Below are 15,767 nucleotides of genomic sequence, written 5' to 3'. Positions count from 1 at the left end.
TCACTGTGGGTACGAAGACTTATAACAGGAGCAGTAGTAGGTGGCTGAATGATGGAGTTTAACGTTCTGGATCTGCAGCTCCCAGACGATCCCTTTATTCACTGAAGAGAAATCATCTTTCTGAGGATGATTGTACCCTGAATCTATTTCTCCATCACTCCTACGAATACCAAGAATCACTCTGAATGTTTCTGTTTCTTTCTTCTGGTACCACAACACATTAACACTATCACACTGGTGAGTTTGTTCACAGCTGAATGAGACTTTGTCTCCAACTTTCCTGGTCAGAGTTAAATCATCCTGAATGAGCTCTGCTGCCATGGCAACCAGCGCTGTGGAGACACGGACGGACAGATGAAGGTCAGCGTGACGGCGTTAGTTAAAGGTGAAGTTTGCCGGCTCCCGATTGGCTGGAAAACACTCACCTGAACACAGACAGCACAGAGCAGCAGCCGGGAGGAAAAACATTTCGTTTCTTCGGTGCGGCGGCGTTTCCTTCTGGTGAACCTGGAGAGAAGTGACGCTCCGACGCAGCCGAGGACGAACGAGGACGAGCCGTGAGAGACCAGACGAGGGACACGTGGTTTCTAACAGGTCCTCAAAACCCTCCCATCAGCCCCTGCAGCACAAAGATAAGACTGCTGCTGCTGATTGACAGCTCGGCTGAAGCTGCTCGTGCGGTTTCATCGTCTGGATTTGAAAAAAAAAGAAAAAAAAATCTGGGTCACATGATGCAGAAACACTGAAAAACATTCAGGTTGGTGGTGAGTTTATAACACGGACTGTTATCTGATGTTTAAAATACAAAACTACAAATCCTCACAGCTCCTCAGAAACTCATTGAACTCTGAAATGTTTTTAAATTCATTCAATAAAGTAAATTAAATTCTATTGATTTGAATTCTTTTCTCTCTTCTAACATCACAGATTTTGATCGTCATGTTGTTCACGTTGTTTCCACGAAACAAATATTTCCCTCAGATTCATTCCGACATGTTTCAAACTTTATAATCTGCTCTCACATTTTAAATAAAGTTCTGTTTTGATTTATGAGTTCGTGGAAACGAAGCCGTCAGAGATTCTGCTGGAAACAGAGTCGACTGCAGCTTCTTTTTTTTTTTGTCTCCTCCACCTTCCAGCTGATGTGAAATTCATCTCCAACGAGTCGTCTGGATCTCGTTGTACTTGCGGTGACTCGCCTCAAGATGGCGCCGCCTCTCTTTGCTTCTTTATTGAAGACACAGACGGCAACAAAAATCCTCCTGATGATAAAATATCAGTGTCGCTGCTCATTCTGTCAAATCCATCACATAAACCCAGCGGAAGTTTCAGCTGGAAGTTGTGAGGTTTTACATTTAAAGGGATAGTTTCCTCACAAATGTTCCATTAACGCTTGTTGACGCTACTGCCATCTGCTGGTGAAAATTAACATCTATGAAGGTTATTTTTGTGTCTTCATTCTGCAAACAACAAAAAAAAAAAAACAGATTTAAAAGCAAATTTCTGGCACTACAAACACAAATCAAGTTTTTAAGTAAAAAATATATGAACTGAGACTAATTTTTTTTATCTTAATATTTCTTAAATAAAATGACTAAAAGTAGTCCAACTACAAAGTTTATTATTTGTCTGAGGAATACAGCGATTTAGAAATAGATATAACATTAAAAAATAAATACAACAAAATGCGTCTTTTTACTTTTTATTATGAACGCACCATAAAATCCCAAAGTGTAACTCGCTGCAACCATGGCAACGTTACACTTCCCCTTTTCTTTGTAAACGTTTTTCCACGCGTTCGCATCAGTGAAGACTTTTAACGTGACGTTTTCCAAAAACACTATTAGTGGAAAAAAAAGAAGAAAAAAAAAGATGCAGGACTGTTAAAAGTAAAAATGCAATGAGCTTTCTGCTAAAGATTCCTCCACAATCAAGACAACCTTACACGGGTTGTGCAGTCTGATACAGATTGAAACCTGATTTAATAATAAAAAAAATAAAAATAAAAGTTGAATTAAAAAATAAAATAAATAACATTATGATTCATAAGTGCTTCCGGTAGAGAAAAAGTTCCCCGGGTCGCTACGACTTCTCCCCCGCGTGAGTCCTCGTGTGCTTTTTCAGGTGTGACGTCTGGGTGAAGCGTTTGCCGCAGGTGTCGCAGGCGTAGCGCTTGTCGCCCGTGTGGATCGTCATGTGCCGTTTCACGTGCGCCGTCTGCGTGAAGCGCTTCCCGCACGTTTGGCACGAGTACGGCTTCTCGCCCGCGTGGATCCTCCGATGTTTGTCCGTGTGGGACTTGTAGTCGAAGCGCTTTCCGCAAACGTCACATTTTAGAGGCTTTTTACCCGTTTGGGACGCGACCGACTCGTCTGCGTTGCTCCTGAGGCGTCTCTTCTTCGGCTTCATCTCGGCCTTTGCGCGCCGGCCTCCTTTTTGATCTCGGCTCTCGGCGACTAGAAAGCTGCGATCGCTGTCCGGTTCCGGGTCGCTGCGGTCGCTTTCCTCAAAAGTTGGAGTCCCCGTGAAGGTTTCCGTCTCCAGCTTCAGAACGAGCTGCTCTCCGTCCCGACCGAGTTCCTCCTCTTCCTCTTTGATCTGCGGAGGTTCTGGTTCCTCCTGGTCCAAACCGGAGTTCCTCTCCTCGTTCCAGAGCTGAAGGTCTGAGAGAAACTCCTCCTCCTCCTGACAGACATGTTGCTGTGGGACGTCTGGAGGGACGAAAAGACGCGAGAAAAAGATTATTAACGTAAAGACAGAAAAACACACAGTTGTTGTTGTTGTTCTGTAGTGCATGTTGATGTCAGTTTGTTTTTCTCACCTCTTCCACCTTCCAGCTGGCCAGAGGCCTTTTTGACATCAAATGATTTTTACTTCTAGTCTTAGACTAGAAAACGGTGTAACCGGGTTAAATAATCTTATATTTACATTTTAAATCCAGTCGGTCTTGTTTTTAACATGAAAGGATCATCTAGTTTCACCGGTTATCTCCTTGACTTACGGACATTCACGAGTCCCGTCTTGTACAACCAAACGTACCAGACGGCATATCGAACAAGAACAAACTTAATACGATTGTTTAGTCATTTTCTTACCTGAAAATACAAATAAAAGTAGCATCGATTGAGTATCTGCGTTTCTAACGTCCGTCCCAACGGTCTCGCTGGGTCGACTGGGTCGACCGAACTGTTGTAAAGGAGCACAGCGGCCTTCATTGAGATCTTGTTGACGCTACTGCCATCTGCTGGAGAACATTAACATCTATGAAGGGCATTTTTGTGTCTTTACAATGCAAGCAAATGAAATAATAGTTTTAAAAGCAAATTTCTGGCACTGCAATCACAAATCAAGTTTGTAAGGAAAACATATATAAACTGAGAATAAAATTATTGCATTGCCAACAAATTTGCTCTTAAAGTTTTGTTAGTTTTGGTCACAGATGAAGAATTTTGCTCGTGAAACTAGAATTCTTTTGGCTGCAAATTTAAAACCTTCACTCTCAAGTCAAAAGCATTGTTGAAGGTTAAGTTGGATGTAGTGGGCGGGGCCAACGCTGGAGACGGGAGTTTCTATTGGTCAGACTGAATCTGGGGGAAAATATTTGTTTCGGATTTTAACTGCTTTCATTCAAAACTGGAACATTTGTGAGGAAACTATCCCTTTAAATGTGAAACCTCACAACTTCCAGCTGAAACTTCCGCTGGGTTTATGTGATGGATTTGACAGAATGAGCAGCGACACTGATATTTTATCATCAGGAGGATTTTTGTTGCCGTCTGTGTCTTCAATAAAGAAGCAAACAGAGGCGGCGCCATCTTGTGGCGAGTCACCGCAAGTACAACGAGATCCAGACGACTCGTTGGAGATGAATTTCACATCAGCTGGAAGGTGGAGGAGACAAAAAAAAGAAGAAGCTGCAGTCGACTCTGTTTCCAGCAGAATCTCTGACGGCTTCGTTTCCACGAACTCATAAATCAAAGAAGAACTTTATTTAAAATGTGAGAGCAGATTATAAAGTTTGAAACATGTCGGACTGAATCCGATGGGAAATATTTATAATATGATATATGACAAACAATAAAAAGAATCAAAACAAAGAATATAATTTTTTTTTACTTCATTAAATTCATTTAAATCCATCAGTTCAATCAGTTTCTGAGGAGCTGTGAGGATTTGTAGTTTTGTATTTTAAACATCAGATAACAGTCCGTGTTATAAACTCACCACCAACCTGAATGTTTTTCAGTGTTTCTGCATCATGTGACCCAGATTTTTTTTTTCTTTTTTTTTCAAATCCAGACGATGAAACCTCACGAGCAGCTTCAGCCGAGCTGTCAATCAGCAGCAGCAGTCTTATCTTTGTGCTGCAGGGGCTGATGGGAGGGTTTTGAGGACCTGTTAGAAACCACGTGTCCCTCGTCTGGTCTCTCACGGCTCGTCCTCGTTCGTCCTCGGCTGCGTCGGAGCGTCACTTCTCTCCAGGTTCACCAGAAGGAAACGCCGCCGCACCGAAGAAACGAAATGTTTTTCCTCCCGGCTGCTGCTCTGTGCTGTCTGTGTTCAGGTGAGTGTTTTCCAGCCAATCGGGAGCCGGCAAACTTCACCTTTAACTAACGCCGTCACGCTGACCTTCATCTGTCCGTCCGTGTCTCCACAGCGCTGGTTGCCATGGCAGCAGAGCTCATTCAGGATGATTTAACTCTGACCAGGAAAGTTGGAGACAAAGTCTCATTCAGCTGTAAACAAACTGACCAGTGTGGTTATTATGTGTGGTGGTACCAGAAGAAAGAAACAGAAACATTCAGAGTGATTCTTGGTATTGGTAGGAGCAATGGAGAAATATATTCAGGGTTCAATCATCCTCAGAAAGATGATTTCTCTTCAGTGAATAAAGGGATCGTCTGGGAGCTGCAGATCCAGAACGTTAAACTCCATCATTCAGCCACCTACTACTGCTCCTGTTGGAAGTCTGTTACCCACAGTGAGAAATGATCCCTGCAGCCTGAACAAAAACCAGCAGATGTCAAACAGTGTTTGTGACAGGAAGAGAGCAGTAAACCACAGCTCAGGTTCACATTTCACCTCCATCTCACAAACAGACTGAGCTGAGGGAAGTTTTTCTTTACTGCTGTCAGAACTTATTTTACATTTATTTCATTTGGTTTTCAGCAGCTTTCAAGATCAATATTTTTGTTCTCATTTTTATTTTCTGAAGTTAAAGAACCATTAGTTGGGTTAAAATGTCAAATAAAAAGTGCTGAGTCAGAAAAGTGACGTAGTTTTACATCAGAGTCTGTGACTATATTATTGAACACACAGGCTGCATCTTCTGTAAATATAAGTACTTTAAATCTTATTTTTTAGCGACAACCATAACGGGAGTCTTTATGTTTTCAGGTTCCTTCACCGACACGTGAACGCGATATCTCAAGAATGCCTCCAGAGAACTTCTTCAAACTTGGTACAAACGTTTACCGGGCTAAAGGATGACTTACAACTTGATTTTGGTGGTCAAGGGTCAAAGGTCAAAGTTAATGTGACCTCATGTCTTTCCTATCCCGTCATCCCATTCTTGTCACCTTGAATTTCAGAACGCTTTGAAGGAATTTCTTCAAATTTGGATAAAATCAGCACCTGTACTCAAGGATTTTGGAGGTCACAGGTCAAAGGTCAAGGTCACTGTCAGCTCACTTTGACCCATCCTCATGAATATAATATGTCATGAATGCCTGGAGGTAGTTTCTTCACATGTTGCACAAAGGTTCACTACGTCAACGATAAACTGACTGGAAGGTCAAATGTCGAGGTCAAAGGTCAAGGTCACTGTGACCTCACGTCCATCTTATCCATCAGAAGAAGAGACAGTCATGTTGATATGAACCTGAAAGAAACACATCATGGAGCTGAAATATGACACTTTGGACTCGTTCACTTCATCTGACACGTTCAGCAGAAGACAGGTTTTTGTATCAGTCTGTTTCACTGTGGGGAGATCTTTGGCTCTGGAACTAAACTGTATGTAACAGGTAAGAACAAACATTTATTTTGCTTCAGCTATTTTATTGTAGAAACTGAAAATGTGTTTAAAGTCAGTTTCTGCTGCTTCGGGCTTCACAGGTTATTTTTTTTTAACAGATAGCAGAGAATTCATCTTGCAGACATTGTTACATAAGAAAAAAATCTATAATTTCTGAAAATATGTTTGAATCTCCCATAACAACTAAATCTTTTTATTTTTCTCTGCGTGAGAATGAAATTATCCACAAAAAGTGACATTTTAGTTTTGGAAGGAATATTTAGTGTTTGATTATCTGCGTAGTTCTAAATCATCACTTGACTTTTGAAAACAAGATGAGATTTATGGTAAATTTAATTTAATATTGTATTGTTCTTCTAAATGTGCACGAAAGTACACGTTTAAAATCATCGTGTCAGATAGTTAATGAATATCTTAATGAATATTAACTGTTTGATCATCTCAGTAGTTTTGAGTCATCTCTTGAAGTTTTGGAAAACCAATATTATACTTTATTTTAAGTTTAAGTTAAAGTTTCATGTTTTTAAAAGTATTTTTAAGAAAAGTACGGATATATGTTAATTTTATCGCACAGTCAATAAATAGCTAAATTGTTAACATTAAATTCTTGTTAACTATTTGTTATATGAAGGTACAACTTTAACGTGAAAATACATTACTTTAAAAATGTAATAAATATATATGCATTTAAAAAATATATATTTGCAAATGTAAAAGGTGGTATTTAAATGAACACATTTTATTCCTTGAATTTTCAATTTCAGAATAATGTCTTACATAACAGAATACTTAAAATTGTTATAAAATATAATTATCTAAAATTTATTGGTGTTTTGATGTGTTTAAAACAAAGTTTTAAATCAATTAACAATGTTTCTCTCTTTAGAGGCAACTGCAGAAATTTTTATATTCACCTTTATATTGAAGAAATATTTTCCATTGATTTCATGTAAATTTCATTGTATTTCATTAAGTTACATTAATGTATTTGGTAAAATAATAACTGTGCAAATAAAGCTGTAATATGATTTAATTATTCAAACATTTTCAGTCTTCTACATGTGACACTTGAATACATGAAGTGATGATTGTGTCTGATATGAAGGTGAACACAGTATGTAGTGAACTTTGTGCTGTATTGATGAGTAGTTTATTGATCAGAGTCCATGTAGTTTCCAGGATCAGACTGAATGCAGTGCTGGAAGCTGCTGTTGACTGTGTCACTGTGTGTCTGTGCTGCTTGTTGCTGCTGTCAAACTTCAGATAAGCCGGTGGTGAAGCCGGAGGTAATCATGTACCCAGCAGCATGCAGAGCCCACCTGGAGGGGAGGACCTTCCTGCTGTGTCTGGCCTCAGCCATGTTTCCTCCTGAGGTCCAGTTCTCCTGGAAAAGACAGAACAAGAGCGACTCGCTGGAGGAGCCTCTCTCTTCTGAGGGAGAACAGCTGGAGCTCAGAGAGCCGGGACGCACCGCCTCCATCAGGGTGGTTGATCAGGATGATCTCCACACCTTTAAATACCACTGTTACGTCAAGCATGAGTGGGACACAGTGAAGAACCAGACAGAAGAAGGTAATGAAGGCTTGGTGACTGTGTTCAGCAGGGATTCAGCTTCATGTGGAGACTCTGTCAAAGAGGACGGACATGTCTCACTGCAGCTCCAAACATCTGTCTCCATTTTATTTCAGAGGTTCCAGCTCCAGCAACCACCGATCCTCCACAGACAGAACCAACAGCTGACTGTAAGATCACCTGCTGTCGGTGTAGGGGTCATATTAAAGCTTGGTCAGGTCCTGAAGGGTCTTTGAGCTTTCAGTCAAACTGTAGTGGACACGTGTCTTCTTGCAAAACTGGTCGTCCCGCCAGGAAATGTTAAAGCGATAAAAAAAATTAATGATATTCACAAGAAATGTATATATTTGAACAGACTGTGGAGAGATGAATGACCTGTCTGTCTGTCTTTCTGTCTGTCTGTCAGTGTCCTTCCAGTCTCTGCGCAGGGTGAAGCTGCTCTGCGTGTTGTACACAGTGCTGATAGTGAAGAGTCTGGTGTACTGCTGTGGACTTTCTCTGATGACGAGCCTGAGAAACAAGAGACCGTCCACCAACTGAACACATGCTCGCTGACTGGTCATCTTAAATATAACTTTAATCAGTGTTCAGAAATTTTATTTTTGACGTGTGGTTGGTTTAAATGTGGACTTGGATAGAGTTGTGAAAATGTTTTTAAAAACTTAAAGTGTGACAAACAAAACGTGAAATTAAGCTGAATTTTTAGCTGCCTTGTTGGTATTTTAGCAGTTAACATTTCTTTCGTCTTGTTCTTATTTTTAAATATTGTAGGTTGTAGGTTCCTCTCATTTATTCAGTACAATATTCTCAATAAACTAACAAAAAAACATTATTGTTTCAGGTCTCTGCTTACAGTAATTTACCGTGATTGTACATAAATTCTCTCCCATCCAAAACTGAAGTAAAAAAAAGAGAAACGTTCAGGCTGATACGAATATCATTGTACAAACAAACACAAACCATTCCTGTACTATTTTAGATAAACATGAACGTGCAGTTTTTTATCTAAACAAGCAGGTGTGTGAGATCCAGCTGGTTCAGGTCTGCATCTCCTGATCATTTATTTTGTGTATGAATCAATTTGTTTTAACTTGTGTCAGTGTCAAAGTAAACCTCTACGCCAGGGGTGTCAAACATACGGCCCGCCGGGGCGTCCAGCTCGGCCCGCCGGATGACTTTGCTAAGTGTGAAAATTACAGAAAGACATAAATTGCATTTCTATGAGAATATGGAGGTTTATGAGTACAAACGTTGTGTTATTTTTGTTTTAATCGATCTAGTAATTGCTTCAAAAACAGCGTAAATGCGACGTCTGCTCCGGAGGAAGAAGCGCTCGGTGCCACAGGCAGCAGCGCTCGCTGCTCGCTTTGTGACGCGTTTGACGTCAAACGCGTCACAAAGCGAGGGAACCTGCAGAGGAGAGCCGGGGCAGATAAACAGTGGGCTGATGTCTGAGTTTTTGGTCTTTATGTTTCTAGTTTATTGTAGAAAGACCTTAAAACAGGGTTTATCATCCAAAAACCTTCACCAATGATTTAAACAAAGAGAAATATTGTTGTTGTGTATGCGTTATTATGCTATGATTTTACTGGTCTGGCCCACTTGAGATCAAAGTGGGCAGTATGTGGCCCCTTAACTAAAATGAGTTTGACACCCCTGCTCTACGCTGATGACACTGTTGTTTACACACATGAACATACAGCAGATTGAGCTGCTCTGAAGCTACAAATGCTCAAAAACAACAATCATGCAGCTTTTTGATAAATCAGGGCTGAAGTCTGAATGCTGAAGAAATGAAGGGCGTGTTTATTAGTAGTAGAGAATCAGTTTAATTCCCAGTAGGTTGGTGTGTCAGTGGAACTTATGAGGTGAATTTGTTTAAAGTTGACAACTGAAAGTGCACTTTGATGTTCCTCTTACTGGGTCAATTAATTCATGAATCTTAATCACTCATTGATAGCGATAACTTGAATTAGAGTAGATTGAGTTTAATTTTCTCGTGTTGCATTTTCTTTCTTTGTAAATTTCTCCTTTTTTTTGTTTTTGTTTTGTTGTATATTCATGTGATTCAGCTCAGACAGCGGGGTCATTTAATTTTTGTATACGTGTACGTTCTCTCCTGTTCTGCTGATTCATAATTTAACTATAAAAAGGTGTAAAAACCTCCAGGTCATTTTGTGATGTACCGAAGTACTTCTGCATTAATGTCAAGTGTAAAACTAACGTGCCCCGAGCTTCAGGTGGGCGATGACGTTCAGTTTCAACTCTTGGCAGACGGGGGGCGCAGTGGAAAAAGTTATTTCGAGTAAAGAAGGAAGACCAACGACAGAGAGGGGAGCTCATAACAGCTGCAGATATGAATCTGTTCTCTGTGGTTAGAAAAACCAAAAAAAAAACTGTTGACTGCTAATGAAAACTTCCTTTCCTGCAGCAGACGGGCTGCGGGGGTTTCTGCTCTGCAGCCTCCACATTGTGGGTTTAATAAGACGTCGACAGTTACAACCGTTCACTCCGGTGGAAGAATGATTCCAGGAAGGAGCTGTGTTATTCATCGAAGAGAGAAACAGCTCAAACCGTAAATTAATATCGGAGAAATGAACTTTGACAGAGTAAAAGCAGAGACCATAAACTTCCTGCTCTCTTTTTATGACCCGATATTTACAGTGTTTTTAGTCTGATAGAAATGACAAGAAAAAGTCTAAAAATGAACCTTGGAGAATAATAGTGACGAATCTTGGAGTGAGGTGTTGGTGACATGGCATTTTTGCTCATGTCAAACCTGTTAATAAGGTTATGCTATTAATACAAAGAGCAACAGCGCACAAACCACAGAGATAGAAACACAAACCACTGAGACAAACAAGTCATGACGTTTCACACGTTAACAAAACCTGGAACTTGTTCGGTGTTGGTTCACTTCAGGTCTCATTATTTTAGGTGCTATAAAAATAAAGAAATTTACCCGTCAGAAGAGTTTGTACATGTTAGTGAATTTAATCCAATAAAATGTAATTAATTCACCTCACTACACACATTGACCCACTTCTCTCCGGGAAATTTATGTTAAATTTTACCGCTGTAGCCGTCTGTGTTTCACTCATGACGTGTCACATGATTCTGGCATTATAATATATCTTTAAGCTTATTAAGTAATTTTTGCTTCATTTGGGATCAATGATACACTGATGTGATTTTATATCTGATCTGTATTCACTGAAACGAAGAGATTGGCTGACTGTGGCCTCGATAATAAACTGGGGTTCCAGAAATCACAGCCCACCACTGAAGTGACTGGTCAAATCACTACTGAGTCCAGAGGTTCCAGTGAAAGAACTTTTATTCAACTTAGTTAGTCACCCAGAACGGAGGGGGTTTGCTCACATTCGTGGGTTAGTGTGTTTGTGTGGTTCGGAAACAGAAGAAGAACACACAACGTAAGAATAATGTAACTTAATAAAGAATAAGTTAATGGCAACTCGACGCCGTGTGGCATAACTAACACAAAGTGTTGACATCGATTCAAGGAACAAAAACACAGTCAGAATACTTGAAACAATGAGACTCAGGAACACATATCATACGTCAGTGATGAACTAAACAAGATCTCAACAGAGCGCTGAAGAAAGCATGCAGTGTTAATTAAGCCACATGTGCAGAATGAATGGATGCTGCATTGCGCTAGCACTCGGCATTACAGGCTACAACAAACAACATGATTAAGGACGACTACTAGTGATGTTACGAGATGTGCCGACGCTTCGAAGCGTGTCGAGTAACGGAGGGGGCGTTTCCTCGAAGCGCGTGTCGAGGCTTGCTTCATTTAGGGGAGGAGCCAAAAATGATGACCTCCGAAGCCTCGCTGCCCGGCTGTACCACGTGACTGCTTCGGGAAGTGGTTCAGATTTTGCCGGGAGGTTTGACAGCAATATAAACCCCTCAGGCTCCATTCAAAATGTGGGTTGTTGGTGGAGAGTTGATGTCAGTTGAGAGTTTGGATAGTTTGGAGAGTTTAGAGAGAGAGAGAGATAGTTTGGAGATTTAGGAGAGTGCGGAGAGAAGGAGGTGATAAGATGGAGCCAGCTAGGAAGAGGAGGATTTCCCCTGTGTGGGAACACTTTGATTTAATAACTCCTAATAAGCTAAATCTAACTCTATTTCAGACACATTAGGTTTGCTTATCAAGAACTGTATTTTTCACAGTTTCTTATTTTATTCAAAGGTGAGGTGTTTATTGTGCTCCAAGGAGTTGGGGTACAATAACAACACCTCATCCATGCTGAGGCGTTACCGTGCCTTGCATGAGAATAAGGAGGAAACTGGAGCTTCACCCAGCCAAGGTAAGTCATTACAATATTACAAATGCACCATCACAATTTTTCACTGTTCACTTTTGTTTATTGTGTAAATAAAGACAGGTAACAGACACTGTATTTATTCTCTTTTAACCAGCCACCAGAAAACAAGAGCTGGATGAAGCCCTCGTCTCCATGATAGTGAAGGACACACAGCCCTTCAGTATTGTGGATGATGTTGGATTCAGGGCATTTGTGTCCAAACTGGATCCTAATTATGTTCTCCCTACAAGGCAGGTATGTATGGGTGCATGCATGAAACAAATGAGTACTTTATTGTGTCTCACAGTTCAGCACTATATATTTTTTCCTTTAGGCTCTGAAGGCCACGGTGGAGGCCAAGTATGAGTCAGCTAAGGAGAAGGCTAAAGTGGAAAAGGTGGCTGCTGTTAGCCTTACTTCTGACATGTGGACATCCATCAATATGGATGCCTACCTGGCTGTAACATGCCATTTTGTGGGTGAGAAAACCACACTCAGTTCAGTGCTGTTAGGAGTGCAGGCATTCCCCCAATCACACACTGCTGAAAATATAGCTCGTGTGAAAGCCTCCCTGATGGAGGAATGGGGAATCGCTAATAAGGTGACATGTATGGTCACTGATGGTGCTCCCAATATGGTTGGCTGTGTGAGAGAGCTGAAGCTTCGGCACCATATTTGCATTGCACACACACTGAATCTGATAGTGAAGAAGGCACTTGACCAGCAGCCTGCGCTCTCTGGCATCCGGGCCAAAGCACGGAAGCTGGTTGGCTTCTTTAGAAGCAGCACCACTGCTAAGGTATGCTCTTTCCCTTTATTTCAATTTCTAATAACGCTAATAGTTTGTCTGTGTTCCTACTGCAGTGATTTAATGGCCTACTCATCTGCATCTTTAAAGGAGAAGCTTACACAAGTGCAACTTCATCTGGGGATGGCAAACATGAAGCCAATGCAAGAAGTGGAGACCAGATGGAGCAGCACATATTTGATGCTGCAACGTTTGGTGGAGCAAAGGGAGCCAGCAGGAGCAGCGTTAGCTGGGTTACAACATGACATCCCCTTCCTAACATCAGAAGAGTTCAACATTGTTGGAGGGTGCCTTTCTTTGCTGTCTCCCTTCTATGATGCCACCGTAGAGCTGTCGGCAGAGGAAAATGTGTCTGTCTCCATAGTTGTCCCCCTCGTGAAGATGCTGGAGCACACCCTTCAGGAGGAAATAACAAAGCCGGCACCTGCAGCAGCGTTGGAAATGGGAGACCAGCTCATCAGGCAACTCCGGGAGAAGCTGTACACTTTGCAGTCGACGAGCATCGTGTCTCTTGCTACCCTCCTGGACCCCCGATTTAAAGCAATAGGATTTTTCAGCCAAACAAAAGCCACCGAAGCAATAAAACGACTGACCTCCGAGTGTGCCACCATTATACGGTCAACACAAAGCAGAGAGGAAATCCCCCAGGCTTCCACCTCTCATGATGTCACAGGAGGTAATCTATTATTTTACATTTTGAGATCAATTATTCCTATGAGAACACTTAGTAACATGATCTGTGGTTTCCTCTTAGGTAGCGAACTGTGGCATCCTTTAGACACCAGCGTCATGGAGGCACGGAAGACTCAAAATGTGACAGCAGATGCCACTGTGGAGGTCCAGCACTACCTTTCAGAGCCAAATATAAGCAGGCTGGAAAACCCTCTGGAGTACTGGGAGAGGCAAAAATTACTGTATCCAAATTTATATAGACTTGCTCTTGCGTTTTTGTGCACGCCAGCATCTTCTGTACCCTGTGAAAGGGTGTTTTCAAAGGCCGGAGAGGTTGTGTCAAAAAAAGGAATCGTTTAAAACCAAAAGCTGTTGAGAAACTGTTATTTCTGAATAAAAATGAATAAAATGTCCCCTGTCCTGTACATCATTGTCCAAGTTACACAAGCATATTCAGTCCCCTCTTCCTAGTTCCACAAGCACTTCCACTGTCCTCTGCCTGCTTAAGCCCATGCCATTTTCCTAAAGTGACAGAAAAACATTATTACACAACCTGCCATATCATCAGATACTACCATTTTGGGAAAATTTACACACACAAAATATATTCAAAAAATATTTTATTATGCACATATGTGATAATTTATGTACAGAAATTATTTGGTCATACATTTTTGTAATTCAGTCATTCCCAACAGCCATAACAGACACAAAAATTCAATGCATCACATTACGTGGTTCAGATACAGCTGCCTGTGATTATACACTTGGCCAGTAGGTGGTTTCGTGTGCACATGAAGCTTCGAGAAATGAACCCTTTCTCGAACCAATTGGCTGAAGTGGTTCGATGCCTCATGAGGCTTCATCTCACCATCACTACTTACATGTCAAAGGACGCACACATGAAGTCTTCAAACGCTGTAACACACATTCACGACTACCACCTCCAGCATATTGTTGCAGGGGAGAGCTGCCCTGCACAGGTGAGCTGGTTCACACCTGAGAGATGGAACGTACCACTCCGAGGGGGTGTGGCGGAATAGTCCAAGTGAGCCCGGCCTTTTCACCAGAAACACAAACCACTGAGACAAACAAGTCATGACGTTTCACACGTTAACAAAACCTGCAACTTGTTCGGTGTTGGTTCACTTCAGGTCTCATTATTTTAGGTGCTATAAAAACATCGAAATTTACCTGTCAAAAGAGTTTGTACATGTTAGTGAGTTTAATCCAATAAAATGTAATTAATTCACCTCACCAAACACATTGACCCACTTCTCTCCAGGAAATTTATGTTTATTTTTTACCGCTGTAGCCGTCTGTGTTTCACTCATGACGTGTCACATGATTCTGGCATTATAACATATCTTTAAGCTCATGAAGTAATTTAACTTCATTTGGGATCAATGCTACACTGATGTGATTTTGTATCTGATCTGTATTCACAGTGTAAATGGAAGTTACAAAGCTGCAGTAAATCTCAATTAAAGTAGAGTTCATGAGGTTGGTGTTTATTTTATGTCATAGAGTTTTTCTGATCTGAGTCAAAATCACAGTTTATCAAGACATTTTGAGAAAAGACCATAACGTACAAACATATTTTAAAACATTTATGTAAAGATCACATTTAATTAATGTTTTAGATTGTAATTTTTAGTATATTTCAAATTAAGAAATTTATTGGAAATAGTGTTGTCAGTAGTTTCCTATAAAACATTATTGCCAGTTTGTGTTTCCCTTTTTTTGAAATGTGTTGCATGAATATATTAAATGAAACTAATTCATGAAAAGATTAAAACCACCCATCATGTTTTCATCCCCCTGCTGTTTGTTCACTCGTGTAAACAACAGTGTCATCAGCGTAGAGGTTTACATCCGCACTGTAATACAGTTATAAAAGATAATCTACAATCAAACAAAACGAAGATCTGTATTTAACGTTGTTGACCCTGATGTTTATTTTTATTTGTATTCTTTTAGCTTTTCTTCGGGACATTCTGTGAGAATGTATTAAATGTTATTTAAAATCAGAGTTAAACTATTGAGGCTGTGATTGTTCACAGTTTATATCATTTACAAAAATTCTTCAAAACTTAATTTTGTGAAGTCAGAAAATATAATTGATTTATTCCTAATTGAGGTTACTATATGAAAAACGAGAGATATACTGTTAAAAATACCTGACAGATAATAGTCGAATTTTCTTTATTATTGAATTAGAAAATAACACTCAGAGCAGAGGGACAATAATTTTAAAGATTTATGTGTATTTGTGTTTTTGTATGTTTAGAATAACTGTTTGAAAAGACAAAAGAAAGAGCGAGATCCGTATCAGCCTTTTTTT

The 15,767-nt window shown here is 40.4% G+C and overlaps 1 protein-coding gene and 1 gene segment (V, D, J or C); both read right to left on the bottom strand.

Moving 5' to 3' along the window:
• LOC138210699 (immunoglobulin kappa variable 1D-13-like) lies at positions 1–468 on the bottom strand. The segment is given in 2 exon segments: positions 1–332; positions 426–468. Coding segments are annotated over 2 exon segments (375 nt in total).
• Positions 469–2,082: 1,614 nt separating this feature from the next.
• LOC138210698 (zinc finger protein 233-like) lies at positions 2,083–3,226 on the bottom strand. Its single transcript, XM_069169990.1, has 2 exons — positions 3,096–3,226; positions 2,083–2,711 (listed from the first exon to the last, which is right to left on the bottom strand). Exons 1-2 carry the CDS (start codon positions 3,118–3,120, stop codon positions 2,083–2,085), a joined length of 654 nt encoding a protein of 217 aa, XP_069026091.1. The 5' UTR covers positions 3,121–3,226.
• Positions 3,227–15,767: the final 12,541 nt, after the last annotated feature.

The sequence above is a fragment of the Embiotoca jacksoni genome, unplaced genomic scaffold, assembly GCF_022577435.1.
Source record: "Embiotoca jacksoni isolate LCO1_2020_lvr unplaced genomic scaffold, fEmbJac1.0.p SCAF_48, whole genome shotgun sequence".
NCBI classification, from domain to species: Eukaryota; Metazoa; Chordata; class Actinopteri; family Embiotocidae; genus Embiotoca; species Embiotoca jacksoni.
The sequence above is the reverse complement of the archived record's forward strand: the minus strand, read 5'-3'. Positions and strand labels throughout refer to the sequence as shown.